The 12,498-nt window shown below is 36.6% G+C and overlaps 1 protein-coding gene across 2 annotated transcripts; it reads left to right on the top strand.

Annotated features, from left to right (window-relative positions):
* Positions 1-1,023: 1,023 nt before the first annotated feature.
* LOC107626119 (protein TRANSPORT INHIBITOR RESPONSE 1) lies at positions 1,024-4,617 on the top strand. Of its 2 annotated transcripts, XM_016328906.3 has the most exons (4): positions 1,024-1,773; positions 2,769-3,261; positions 3,359-4,202; positions 4,288-4,617. In XM_016328906.3, the coding sequence occupies exons 1-3, from the start codon at positions 1,310-1,312 to the stop codon at positions 4,154-4,156; spliced, it is 1,755 nt and encodes a 584-aa protein (XP_016184392.1). In that variant the 5' UTR covers positions 1,024-1,309; the 3' UTR covers positions 4,157-4,202; positions 4,288-4,617. The 2 variants fall into 2 exon arrangements, with proteins under 2 accessions (XP_016184392.1, XP_016184391.1); XM_016328905.3 differs by having other exon boundaries at positions 3,359-4,617.
* The last annotated feature ends 7,881 nt before the right edge of the window (positions 4,618-12,498 follow it).

Here is a 12,498-nt window from a genome sequence, read left to right on the forward strand (position 1 = left end):
CACTTTATCAAACACACCATCTCGCGATATATTAAAAGAAGAAAGTACATAAATAAATAACAAGAATTTCTCCTTCTCGTCTCTATTTTGTACTTTCTATAATTCTATCCCAAAATTGTTGTACCTTCAAATTCCTTTGGTAAAAATTAGAAATTACGTATGACAGAATACTATGATAAAAAAGTAAGTGAATTTTTGTCATATATTTTGTTCAACTATTATTACCATAAATTGCTATAAAAATTCATATGCTATGAATTGTCATCATTTGATATGTCTAATATTTGTATTATTACAAAATAACCCCTCATTCAAACTCCCAATGATACATAACTTCTTTCATGATAATTTCTCAAGGGATTTACTATTTTTTTGGGGTGACAAGGTAATTTAGTATTATATTCCATAATTCAGTATTTATATCTATAAAAAAAAATACTGAAACTCTGAAAGTAAAATTTATAGTAATAGAATTTTATTATGTAATTTCCTAATTTCATATTAATAAATTAATAAATAAATATAAAACAATAAATAATTTTTTTGGTAATATCATAATAAAAAAAATTAAGAATACTCAACTTTATGGTTAAGTAAAAAAATGAATTTATTTTTTTGGCAGGTACATAAATAGGTTTTTATATTAATGTATTAATTCAATTAAATAATATAGTTTTCATATTGTCTCACATTATTTTTTGATAAGTAAAAAATATTAAAAATAATATTATATATTGCTTTTCTAATTATTTTTATAATACAAAAATTTAAACTAGTAGTAGTATAACATATTCATTTTCACAAAGAAAAAAGAAAAAAAAAAACAATCAACACGTTTATTACTCGCTCCCAATTTCTCTCAACCGGATAAGATCCCACCTTCAATCTCACACCGCTAATCCAACGGTTATCCTTCGACAAAAATCCACCTGGACAGGCTCAGAACCGTAGATCCCACTCTCATCACAACCCTTTCCCTTCAACCACCACCTATTTAACCCTAGTTAATTTCTAACCGTCCCCAATGGTTCATCAATCATCACCATCATCACCACCATCATAATAATAATAAACCTCCACACACACACTCGCACCCTTCTCTCTTCTTATCTTCTCTCTCTTCCACACACCACTCTCTCTCTTTCTCTCTCTTTCAACTCTCTTCTTCAAAATGTCTTCTTCTTTTTCTTCTTCTTCTCAGATCTAACACAACAGACACAAGATTCAGTTATTAAGTGACTCACCTTTCACCGTAAAACGACGTCGTTTCAATAGAATTCGAGAGCTTAACAAAATCGAAACCCTAGCCATGAAGAAAGCTGCGTACTCGTTTCCAGAAGAGGTGCTGGAGCACGTGTTCTCCTTCATCATCTCCGATAAGGACAGAAGCTCGATCTCGCTGGTGTGCAAGTCATGGTACGAGATCGAACGGTGGTGCCGGAGGAAGGTCTTCGTCGGAAACTGCTATGCCGTTAGCCCTCCGATCTTGATTAAGAGGTTCCCGGAGCTGAGATCCGTTACGCTGAAGGGGAAACCGCACTTTGCGGACTTCAATCTTGTTCCAGAAGGTTGGGGAGGGTTTGCTTGTCCTTGGATCAGAGCCATGGCGGGTGCGTATCCTTGGCTTGAAGAGATCAGGCTCAAAAGGATGGTTGTTAGCGACGAGAGCCTCGAGATTATCGCCAAATCGTTTAGGAACTTCAAGGTTCTTGTTCTAAGCTCATGTGAGGGCTTCACCACTGAAGGACTCGCCGCCATTGCTGCCAATTGCAGGTTTGCTTAGCTCTTCTTCTTCTTCTTCACTTTGCTTTGCTTTGGTCTTCTTTCATTTCGCGATCTATTGTGCTGTGTTTTGGTTTTATATCATTACTGTTTACTTCATTACTAGAAATTGTACTGTACTTTTTCTTTTTTGGGTTTTGAATAGTTTTTATTCTGCTTTATTGTTTCTGTTAGTTTTATTTTTTGTTTTGTGGTGTTTGGTTGAGAAATCAAATCAAGTGAACTATGATGTTTAATTTCCAAGTCTAAAGACCAAAGTATGTTGAAATCAGGTTATAGGCAATTTTTTTTGTCTTTTTCCGTTTTTCTTATTAATGATTTTTAGTAAAATCTAGAAACAGGAGTAATTTATTTTCTAAAGGAAAAACTACTAGCTAAATTGTTATATGAAAAGGATAACTTTTTCTTTTAATTTTGGACGGTGCTAGTTCGTGAAATGAGATAGAGATTTGTCTGCTATGTCATGGTAGCTAACTTTTTTTTCTAAGGTGAAAAAATTCAAACATTAATTAAGAGAGTAAATTATTTCATGAGGATGAGAAAAAAGGTTGAAATAATTAAAAGAATTTACAATTAACAATAACATTTTTTACTAATGATTTATTCTTCAGTTCAAGATAAAATTAATGAGGATAATAGGCATTAATCCGCCAGGTAATTTTTTAAATTTCTTATGTAGGGAAAAACTCTAGAGATTTCTGAGTTTGTACCCCGTTTTGTTTCGTCAAAAGAAATTCTACCCTTTCAATGATGGTATTGTTATTTGTGTTTTGTAGTTATTCGACTAGTTATGTTAGTTGGGAGCTACGGTGAATTTGATAGAACTAATAACAGTTAAAAAACATATCCCAGTATTGTTAGTCAACGACAATGATTTTTGTGTATTGGGTCAACGTCTATTGGTTGAAAACCTGAACTTTTGATGGTTTTGTTAACCTAGTGCCTTAACCTCTTTTTGATAAACCTACTATCTGCTCGTGTTGTAGGAATTTGAGGGAGTTGGACTTGCGGGAGAGCGAAGTGGAGGACCTTAGTGGGCGTTGGCTAAGTGATTTTCCTGATTCATACACGTCCTTAGAATCCCTAAACATCTCCTGCTTAGGTAATGAGGTCAATCTGTTGGCACTAGAGCGCCTAGTTAGTCGGTGTCCCAACTTGAAGACCCTCCGGCTCAATCGGGCTGTGCCCCTTGATCGGCTACCCAACCTTCTCCGTGGGGCTCCTCAGCTGGCTGAGTTAGGTACTGGAGCTTACACCTCTGAGATGAGGCCGGACGTCTTCTCGAACTTGGCAGAGGCATTTGCAGGATGCAAGCAGCTGAAGACATTGTCTGGCTTCTGGGATGTGCTCCCGTCTTATCTTCCAGCTGTTTACCCTATCTGCTCCCAGCTAATATCACTAAACTTGAGTTATGCTACAGTTCAGAGCCCCGAACTTATTAAGCTTGTCTCTCTGTGCGAGAAATTGCAGAAGTTATGGGTATGTTGGTCCATATAATGTGATCCATTTATTGTAAGTTTCATGTCCAAACAGTGGTAGTGTTTGATTATTGGCTGATCAAGGTAATTTCTTACAGGTTCTGGATTACATTGAGGATGATGGCCTTGAAGTTCTTGCTGCATCATGTAAGGACTTGAGGGAGTTGAGGGTGTTTCCGTCTGACCCGTTTGGATTGGAACCAAATGTAGCATTGACAGAGCAGGGTCTTGTTTCTGTCTCCGAGGGTTGTCCCAAGCTTCAGTCGGTTCTTTATTTTTGTCGTCAAATGTCAAATGCTGCCCTAAACACAATTGCCAGGAACCGGCCTAATTTGACTCGTTTTCGGCTATGTATAATTGAGCCACGATCCCCTGACTACCTCACCCTCCAACCTCTGGATGATGGTTTTGGAGCTATTGTTGAACACTGCAAGGATCTTCGTCGCCTTTCCCTTTCAGGGCTTCTTACTGATCGTGTTTTTGAGTACATTGGGACATATGGAAAGAAGCTCGAGATGCTTTCTGTAGCTTTTGCTGGAGATAGTGATTTGGGACTCCACCATGTTCTCTCTGGGTGCGACAACCTCAGGAAGCTGGAGATTAGGGACTGCCCGTTTGGTGACAAAGCTCTCTTGGCCAATGCTGCAAAGCTGGAGACAATGCGATCCCTTTGGATGTCCTCTTGCTCGGTGAGCTTTGGAGCATGTAAAGTTCTGGGTCAGAAAATGCCGAGACTCAACGTTGAAGTCATGGATGAAAGTGGACCTCCGGACTCGAGGCCAGAGAGCAGTCCGGTGGAGAAGCTTTATGTCTACAGAACAGTTGCCGGGCCAAGATTGGACATGCCAGGATTCGTATGGACAATGGATGACGATTCTGCATTAAGGATCTCATGATTTGAATTTGCTGTGTGGATTCAGAGCCATGGAGGAAGAATCCTGTGTGAGCATTTTTGTTAATGGAAGCAGGTAAATGCTCTGTATTCTACTCAATAATGCAATAATTTGTTAACTGGCCTATGTTGCAGTTATGGTTGGTGTATGAGCTTGCTAAGTACAGGAGATGAGGGTGTATACAGAAGAGGCTTTGAGCTCTATTGCCAATTCATTTTTCACTTTGGCTGAGCTACGGGATCAATGAAGAAACACATGAACTGTGTTGTTTTTATGTGGGCATCAAATAGAGTTGATATATTATAATTTTTCCTCTTTCGTACCATATGTACTTTTCAGATTTTTAGCATAATTTATATTCATGTTCTTTTCACCTTAGTCTCTTTATGTAGCAAGATATTGTGGACTATTGTTATTTATTATTAGCCTTCGCGAAGGAATAAAATTCATGAATATTCATAATCCGACCATATGGTTGTTTGCTGTGTTTAATATATTTGAAGCAACTTGGGTGTTGATTCTGTTGGTGGATGTGGAGTGAAATAAACAATTGTTTCTTTTTCCTCAACATGCAACTTGCAAACCTTGTACCCCTTAGAAACCAGGAATAAAATCATTAATCTCTATAACTGTTGGAGATCGCTTTTCTTATGAATCCTATATCTTGAAACAGTATCTCTATAGAGCCTGAGGAACCGAAAAAGAGAAAAGAAAAAGGAAATGATGCGGTGATGAAGGGCCCAAAATTGTGGCAATGGCGTTTAAAAATGGGAAAGAAAAGAGAAGAAAAAGGAGTGAGGGTGCCTGGTCTGGTAACAGCAGTGGTAGCGGTCAGGTGTGGTGAGAGCTGCTTTTCATTGAATGTTAATCGAGGAGACTCTCTCCTCGACTGGTGAGCCACGTGATAGATTCGCTCACATTGGATTGTGTCCACTCCACACACTTTACCCTTTTTTCATTTTTTAAGTTTATGTAGAATATACTAAACATGAAACTCTTCTCTTCTTTTCTAATCAGTAACCACCAAACGTTCTTAATATTTTTAGGCTATTCTTTAAGGAGTAAACACGAGAGGTTCCTTTCTTTTTGAATTGTGAAATTTAATTATTTGTTACTTTAAAGTTTAAACATGTTAAATAATGGACCTAGTATATTTCTTAGTAATTTCCTAGTTTGATTTACTGAATTTGTATTAAATATTTGAAAGTTTATACAAGGTATTTATATTCCCTTTAATTTGATCATTAAAATAATAAAATCAAGCAGCATTCAAGCAGTGCCGGAACTACACCGCAAAACCTTGTGGAATGGGCGATTTTGTGCTGGTGCGTTTGGAAAGCTAGGAACCGCTTCATCTTCGACCAAGAGTCTTCACTGCCGGAGCAAATTCTGGAGATCAGTCGCAAGCTCACCAATGAACTTCACCCAAATCCCTAGCTCTTGAGCACTTTTCCTTTCTTAGCTTCACTCCATTTAATTTCTAAATGTTTAACTCGGTTGTGAGGTAGTGTTGGAGACCCCTTTTTTCTTGTATTGAAGTGTTAGATATGGACAATTTCTACTTTATCCTTAATGAATAAAAAAAACAATAATAGTAGAATCAAACTTCAAATTTACAATTGCACCCAGTCTTTTTTACTTATTTATTTATTTTCACTGGTAGGTGTTAGCACATATTGCATACTCATGATCATATTACAGTACAACCCAAATAAAAATGATACCGCCTCTACATGATTAAAAAAAGTTACAATGATGAATTTGCTCTCAAAGTTAAAAGTCACCGTCAGTAACATTTCGTCGGCTTTTTTTTTTTTTTTCTTTTTTATATTTTGCATCATCATAGCATTGCTTTGCGAGTTTTGACATGGCCCAAAATTGAAGTTTCCAAATAATGCAGAGCCAAAATGATTCTTGAAATAAATAGGTCACACACCATTGATGATGATGATGATTGCTTCGATTCATCTTCAAGGACTAGAATTCTATGGTTCGCTGTTTTATCTTACTGGTTACTAGTGGCAAATAATATTCTCTCTGCACTTGTACACTGAAATACGGTGAAGAATAATTAAACCCGTCGTATCTTAGAAAAAAAAAACGAATTTACAGTTTTAGTAATATGAAATTATTGCAAAAAAATGATAATTATACTAATAATCATTTAATGAACTTGCTAATATCATTCAAATAATCATTTATATTAACATCTCTTCGCAATTGCTTGAAAGATGTAATTTATGTTACTTAATAATTAATTTGAGTTAATCTATTAGTTAGTTTATTAGTCTGTTTAAACAAGTATAAAAAATTCGAATTTCGTATTGTACATGCAGCATCTGATTTATTGGCCAAGAAAAAATCTTTAATGGAGATTATATTTACGATAAATTAATCTTTAATTTGACAAACTACAAGATAGTACCGTAAAAAACCAAAATAAAATTCATGTTACTTTAAAAGATCACATTTTTTATTGGATTATTTCATATTTCATGGTTCTTAAAGTATTTGTCACAGAGAAAATATTCTTGCATTAGTCCTTCATCAATATATGCATGATATGATGACATCATGGGCCTTGTTTTTCTTCACTCATCAATCGTCCTAATCAGTCAACATTCTCTGCATTGACAATCCTACATAATATTTTCGTCACAAACCACTTGTGGAATTTTACCACCTTACTAATAAAGCCTTGGTCACACTCATCATCAATATTCAATACTCTATACATAATATTTACGGATTCTCTTCCAGAGTTAAATAGAGGGTAAAGTACTAAATTAATTCTTTATATTTGGATCTAATTTTATTTTGGCTCCTAAAATTTAAAGTATTTTATTTAAATTCAAAAATATTTTATTTAACTTCAATATAGTCCTGTCATGAAATCAATATTAAATAATTAACGAAATTCAATTTTTAGATATAGAAAATTTATATAACAAAACTCTTCGCTTGTCGAGAGAAATTTTCGGCAATAGACGTGACGATTGCCTTGTCCTCATTGTCGCTGACGAATTTTCTCGTGAAAAGTGAGTTATTGACGATGTTCTCTATGTGCTTGGACTAAGGTTAATGGCTTGCAGTGATGCATCCGCTGCTGATTTGTGCCTCTCGAATTTGTACCTCTTCTTTAAGAAAGAATATTAAATTTTGGAAAAATAGTGATGTTAATTATTAATATTGACTTCACTGCAGAACTACACTAAAATAAAATGAAACTTTTTTTTAATTCAAATATAAACTTTAAATCTTAGGGATCAAAACAAGATTAGGCTCAAATATAAGGGACCAATTTAGTATTTTACCCTTAAATATAATACGAGATGTTACTACATCAAGATTATATCTTATTGTTTTTTTTTTAATACTTTTAATTAATGACAATATCATTTTTCTTTATACTTGGTGAATGCTATAACCCTAAGACCATTTCTAGTGTAGTGTAGTGTGCTAGTTTTTTCACCCTAAACAGTGGGATATATATAATGGGGTTTTAAATTTGAGACAAAAGGGTGCAAATACAAAAGAAATTTCGTGACTTCGTTCTTGGCTCTAATTATATCTCCCACCATCACAATATTTTCAATCTTAGTTCTCTCTTATAATAGGTTGCATGTTCAATATTTTAGATTGGGTTATTCACTTCTTAGACATGTATATAACGTTAATTAGTCAACTAATATTTACCAAATATAATGATTGTTCATTTTGAAACTTGTTTGCGTCTCTTATTAAGGCCATTTATGTTTAAATTAAAATTTCAGGATTTTATATAAACGTATATAGCAGCTAATTCAATTCAACCATGCTTCAAATCAACAGCAATATTATCATTCAATTAAATAAATAAGGTTTATAATATGCATATGTGTCTATGGGACCATCAAATGCAACAAAAGTAACTAATTATTGTTAGGAGGCAGATGATCTTCCATCAAACGTTCAATTTGAGTGAAGGCTTTAGCAAATCGGTGGCCCCTTTGACATTTGTGGCTGAAATCCGGCCTCTCGTTGCCTAGCCTTTCAAAATCAATGAAGACAACAACTACAGCAAGGTTGTCGTAGAATCCTTTTTATTTGGAGTAAGAACATGAAGTAGTTGATCATATGTGAAATTTGCCATCTTTATTATTGCTGCCTTCTGAGCTTCTTTAATAAGTCTCATTGCAATAATTTCATTTCTTAGATAGAATTTTGTGTATAGATATAATTTTTTTTTAAAATATGTATATATTAATTTGAATCTTCTAACATGGAAAAGAATGGAAAAATGACTAAATTTATTAAATACAAAAAGAGTACTAAAAAAGAGTATTGATAAAGTATTAAATTTTAACACATATATTTAAGTTTTTTTTTTTAATTATAGTAAAAAAATATTAAAATAATATAATTTATAAAGATATAAATTCATGTCTTTTTAAATAATTTTTATTTAAATATAATTTTAAATAATGTACTCAAAACAATATTTATTTTATTATAATTTATTTTAATATAAATTTATCAAATATAAATTATATTAACATTAACTCACTTTTTATTAAAATCAAATTTGTAAGATCAATTTAATATAAATTTCTATTTGCAAATTTTAATCCAAACACAATAAAAAAACGTAATTACATATGGCATACCTTGATGACTTAGCACCAATTTAATTCTCATCAACAAGAAGAATATTATGAAAGATAGATTACAAGAAGATTATCTTTTTAAGATTTTAATTCATACACTTAGTACGAAATTATAAAAGTTGCATAAACATACAAAAAGAAAAAGTATGTACTTATGATCATTGTTAGTACAATTCAATAAATATTTTTTAAAAAATTTTTTTATTTTTTTAAAAAATATATTTATTGAGTTATTACATCTTATATACAATGTACTTCCTATGTACTCCTACTAAAAAATTACAATGATAAACTTATATCTATTATTGATAAAAAAAATCTAGATACATGTATGAATGATCTGAATTGGATATACTTACATATGCACCAACAACACGGATCCATCCTTTTAGCTTGAAACCAACGAACAAAACAACTATTCCCAATGTTTGAAATGTATATGATTCTCCTTAATGGGGCACCGATTAAGCAGCTAGAGCCTCTGTTTACTATTTCCTGGAGTATGATTCCTTGTGTTTCTCGTCACAATTTCTTTGAACAGTTCTTCCATTGCATTGATAGATCAACCAAGGGTGTCATCCGTAAGATTCTTTTATTGGTCAATTTCGACTGCATGTTGTGAATTATACTAGATCAAAAATAGACGCATATTATATTATATATCTACTTAAATAGTAATTTTGCTTATTTATTTTTGTATTAAATTTAACAAGTCTGTACTTATCATCATTGTTAGTACAATTCAATAAATATTTTTTAAAAGGATTTTTCATTCTTTTAAAAAAATATATTTGTTGAGTTATTGCATCTTATATATCATATACTCCCTATGTACTCTTACTAAAAAAATTACAATAATAAACTTATATCTATTATTGATAAAAAAAATCTAGATAACATGTATGAATGATCTGAATTGGTTATACTTACATATGCACCAACAGCACGGATCCATCTTTTTGCTTGAAACCAATGACAAAATGGCTGTCACTGATGTTTGCAATGTGAAGGATTCTCCTGAATATGGCACCGATTAAGTAGCTAGAGCCTCTATTTACTATTCCCTGGAGTATGATACCGATTAAGTAGCTAGAGCCTCTGTTTACTATTCCCTGGAGTATGATTCTTTGTGTTCCTCGTTACAACTTCTTTGAACAGTTCCTCCATTGCATTGATAGATCTACCAAGGGTGTCATCCGTAAGATCTTTTTGTTGGTCAGTGTACAAGATGTCTCTGGTACGGGTTGAAGGGTGGATCGGGAACCTGCGAGCAAGACTGAAGCCGGGTCGCTTGGCTGGAGCAATGGGGGGAGGTACCTGCAAAGACACTCCAACGCTCAAATCAGAATAGATCTAAGAGGTGTAAGGTGTGTGGAATGAATGAATACCTGGAGGGACTTGGGTCCTTTATTTATAGGTGGTGATGAGTATTTTATCTTATCTTATCTTATCCGGTTAAGATAAGATGGACGAATGAATTTGAAAGTTGGTTAGGGGCTCAGGGCCGGTTTTAGGGCCTTTTGAGCGAGGTGCGGGTCGGGCCCGAGGTGCCGGGTTCGGGCGTAGTCCCGGGTCTGGGATCTGTGGTTAGGAGCCGTAACAGTTGCCCCCGCAGCGGGAGAGCAAGCGAGGTCGGTCTGTCGCTGGGAGATATTTGTATTCGAAAGTCGATTAGAAGTTCCAGAGGGCCGGTTTTAGGCCTTCCCTGATAGAGAGGCGGGTCGGGACCGAGGTGCCGGGTTTGGGTCCACATTGGGTCCGGGATTCATGGGCTGGATCCGTAACAGTTGGTTGCCCCCGCAGCGGGAGAGCGAGTGAGGTCGGTCTGGCGCTGGAAGGTGTGGTTTTTGACCGCGGGTTAGGTCTTTTTCCACGGGCGTTCGTTTGTTTCTTTGGAGGGAGATCGGTGTCTCGGCCTCGGCTTGCTTTTGGAGGGCTCGTCTAACCGTTTTGGTTTTGACGTGACTCTTCCGAGCCTACTGCGTCCGTTGCGTTCTTCGAGGCATGTTTTATTGGCTTCTTTTCCTGAGGGGGTATTTAATGCGAGGGGGCGTTTTCCTCTTTTGCCCCTACGATCCTATCCTTGCTTAGGGTTAGTTTGTGTCTTTTCACCCCTCCTTTTTGTAATCGTTTTTGCTTTTTAATTGAGTTCTCTTTTTCATTTTTTCTTTTTCGTTCTTCCTTCTGAAAAATCTTCTTTCTTCTCTGTGAAATTGTTCTCTTGGCGTTTGCTTGCTGCTCCTGCTATCAAAGCTTTTTCCCAGATTACCTTCTGCATTATCAGGTTGGCGTGCTTCGCTTTTTCTTCTTTTTGTTTTATGGTGTATCTGTTTGTTCTGTTTCTTCCATGCATTGCTCTGTTTATTTCCTTTGTTGCTTTCGTTTTTGGACCGTGTTTTGTGTTTTGGGAGGTAGTTTTCGAGTCTTTGGAGGGGCTGAGTGTGGTTGTGTTTGGTTAACAGTGGCGGTGCACCACCGTGTTGGATTAGCAGTAGTGGTAGGTTTTTGTTCTTGCTTTTGCGTAGGGTTGTTAGGCTGATGGTGGTGCTCCTCCGTGTTTTAGGTATGCATCGGCGGAGAAATGAGGGTGTTGGTGCTCCCGTAGCTCCCTCCAGGGGCGTCCCCGCTCGCTATACTTGGGTGACTAGCGACGTGTGGGGCGTTCCGTCACGGATGACGGAGGCCGATCTTCAACGCCTTCGTGATCAGGGGGCGATTTGTGGCGGCGGTGAGATGGAGCGGCAGTATGAGCTTGCCCTTCCAGATGTCGACGAGCGTGTTTGTTATTTAAATCTTCATTCGCCCACTGTTCCGGACTGGATGTGGGTTTACGAGTCGATGTTCACTCGGCTCGGCGTACGGTTTCCTTTCTCGCCGTTTGTTCAGGATTTGCTGAGTCGGTGTTCCGTGGCGCCGTCTCAGCTTCATCCGAATAGTTGGGCTGCTGTGCGGTCTTTTGAATTGGTGTGCCGGTATCTCGACCTTCCGGCTTCTGTTCCTGTTTTTCTTTTTCTCTTCTTATGCACTCTCTCGACTAAGGAAGGGAAGCATAAGAAGGGATATATGTCATTCCGTGCTCAGCCTCATCACCAAATTTTTGGGTTATTTGAGGATTCCTTTCATGGTTTCAAAAGGGAGTATTTTAAGGTGCGCCCTGTCTAGGGGCATCATCCGTTTTGGCTGTCGCCAGAGGGCGTACGCCGATTTCTGACATACTGGAATTTCCGTGCTGGCCCGTTGGTTCTGACTAAGTTCACCTATGATTGTTTGTCCCAGGAGGATAAGGATGTTGCCAACGTCTTGTGGCATTTGTTTGGCGAGCGTCCGTTGAACCCTCGGGATGTCATGGGGGATCCCGAGGCTTGTCGGGCGTATATTGGTGTGTGTCTTGTTCCTTTCCTGATTTTTTATGTTTTGTTTTTCCGGCTTTATAACTTGATTTTTCTTTGGTTTCTTTCAGTTGAGATGGCTGGTGGGCTGACTTCTCTGGCTAGGTTAAAGGCAGCGATGGGTCGGGAGGAGGGATCTTCGTCTCCTTCTACCCCTGTCTCCAATCCTGCCGTGGATTCTCAGCCGGTTTCTCAAGAGATGATTTCCTCGGGTGCGCGGGCCGACGCTCAAGTTTCTCCTGGTCCTGCGAACTCTCCTGAAGTCGTCATGGTGACGGCTGCTGATGCTTCTCGGGAGAGAAAAAGGCCT

Source organism: Arachis ipaensis, chromosome B2 (genome assembly GCF_059453495.1).
Source record: "Arachis ipaensis isolate K30076 ecotype BB chromosome B2, ASM5945349v1, whole genome shotgun sequence".
Taxonomy (NCBI): Eukaryota; Viridiplantae; Streptophyta; class Magnoliopsida; order Fabales; family Fabaceae; genus Arachis; species Arachis ipaensis.

What these genes read in the sequence shown, in the direction of transcription:
- LOC107626119 (XM_016328905.3), top strand. Translation starts at nt 1,310, where the DNA reads ATGAAGAAAGCTGCGTACTCGTTTCCAGAAGAGGTGCTGGAGCACGTG. An exon ending in GCCATTGCTGCCAATTGCAG is followed by an intron (nt 1,774 to 2,768) that starts GTTTGCTTAGCT and finishes CTCGTGTTGTAG; the next exon opens with GAATTTGAGGGAGTTGGACT. An exon ending in AGAAATTGCAGAAGTTATGG is followed by an intron (nt 3,262 to 3,358) that starts GTATGTTGGTCC and finishes AATTTCTTACAG; the next exon opens with GTTCTGGATTACATTGAGGA.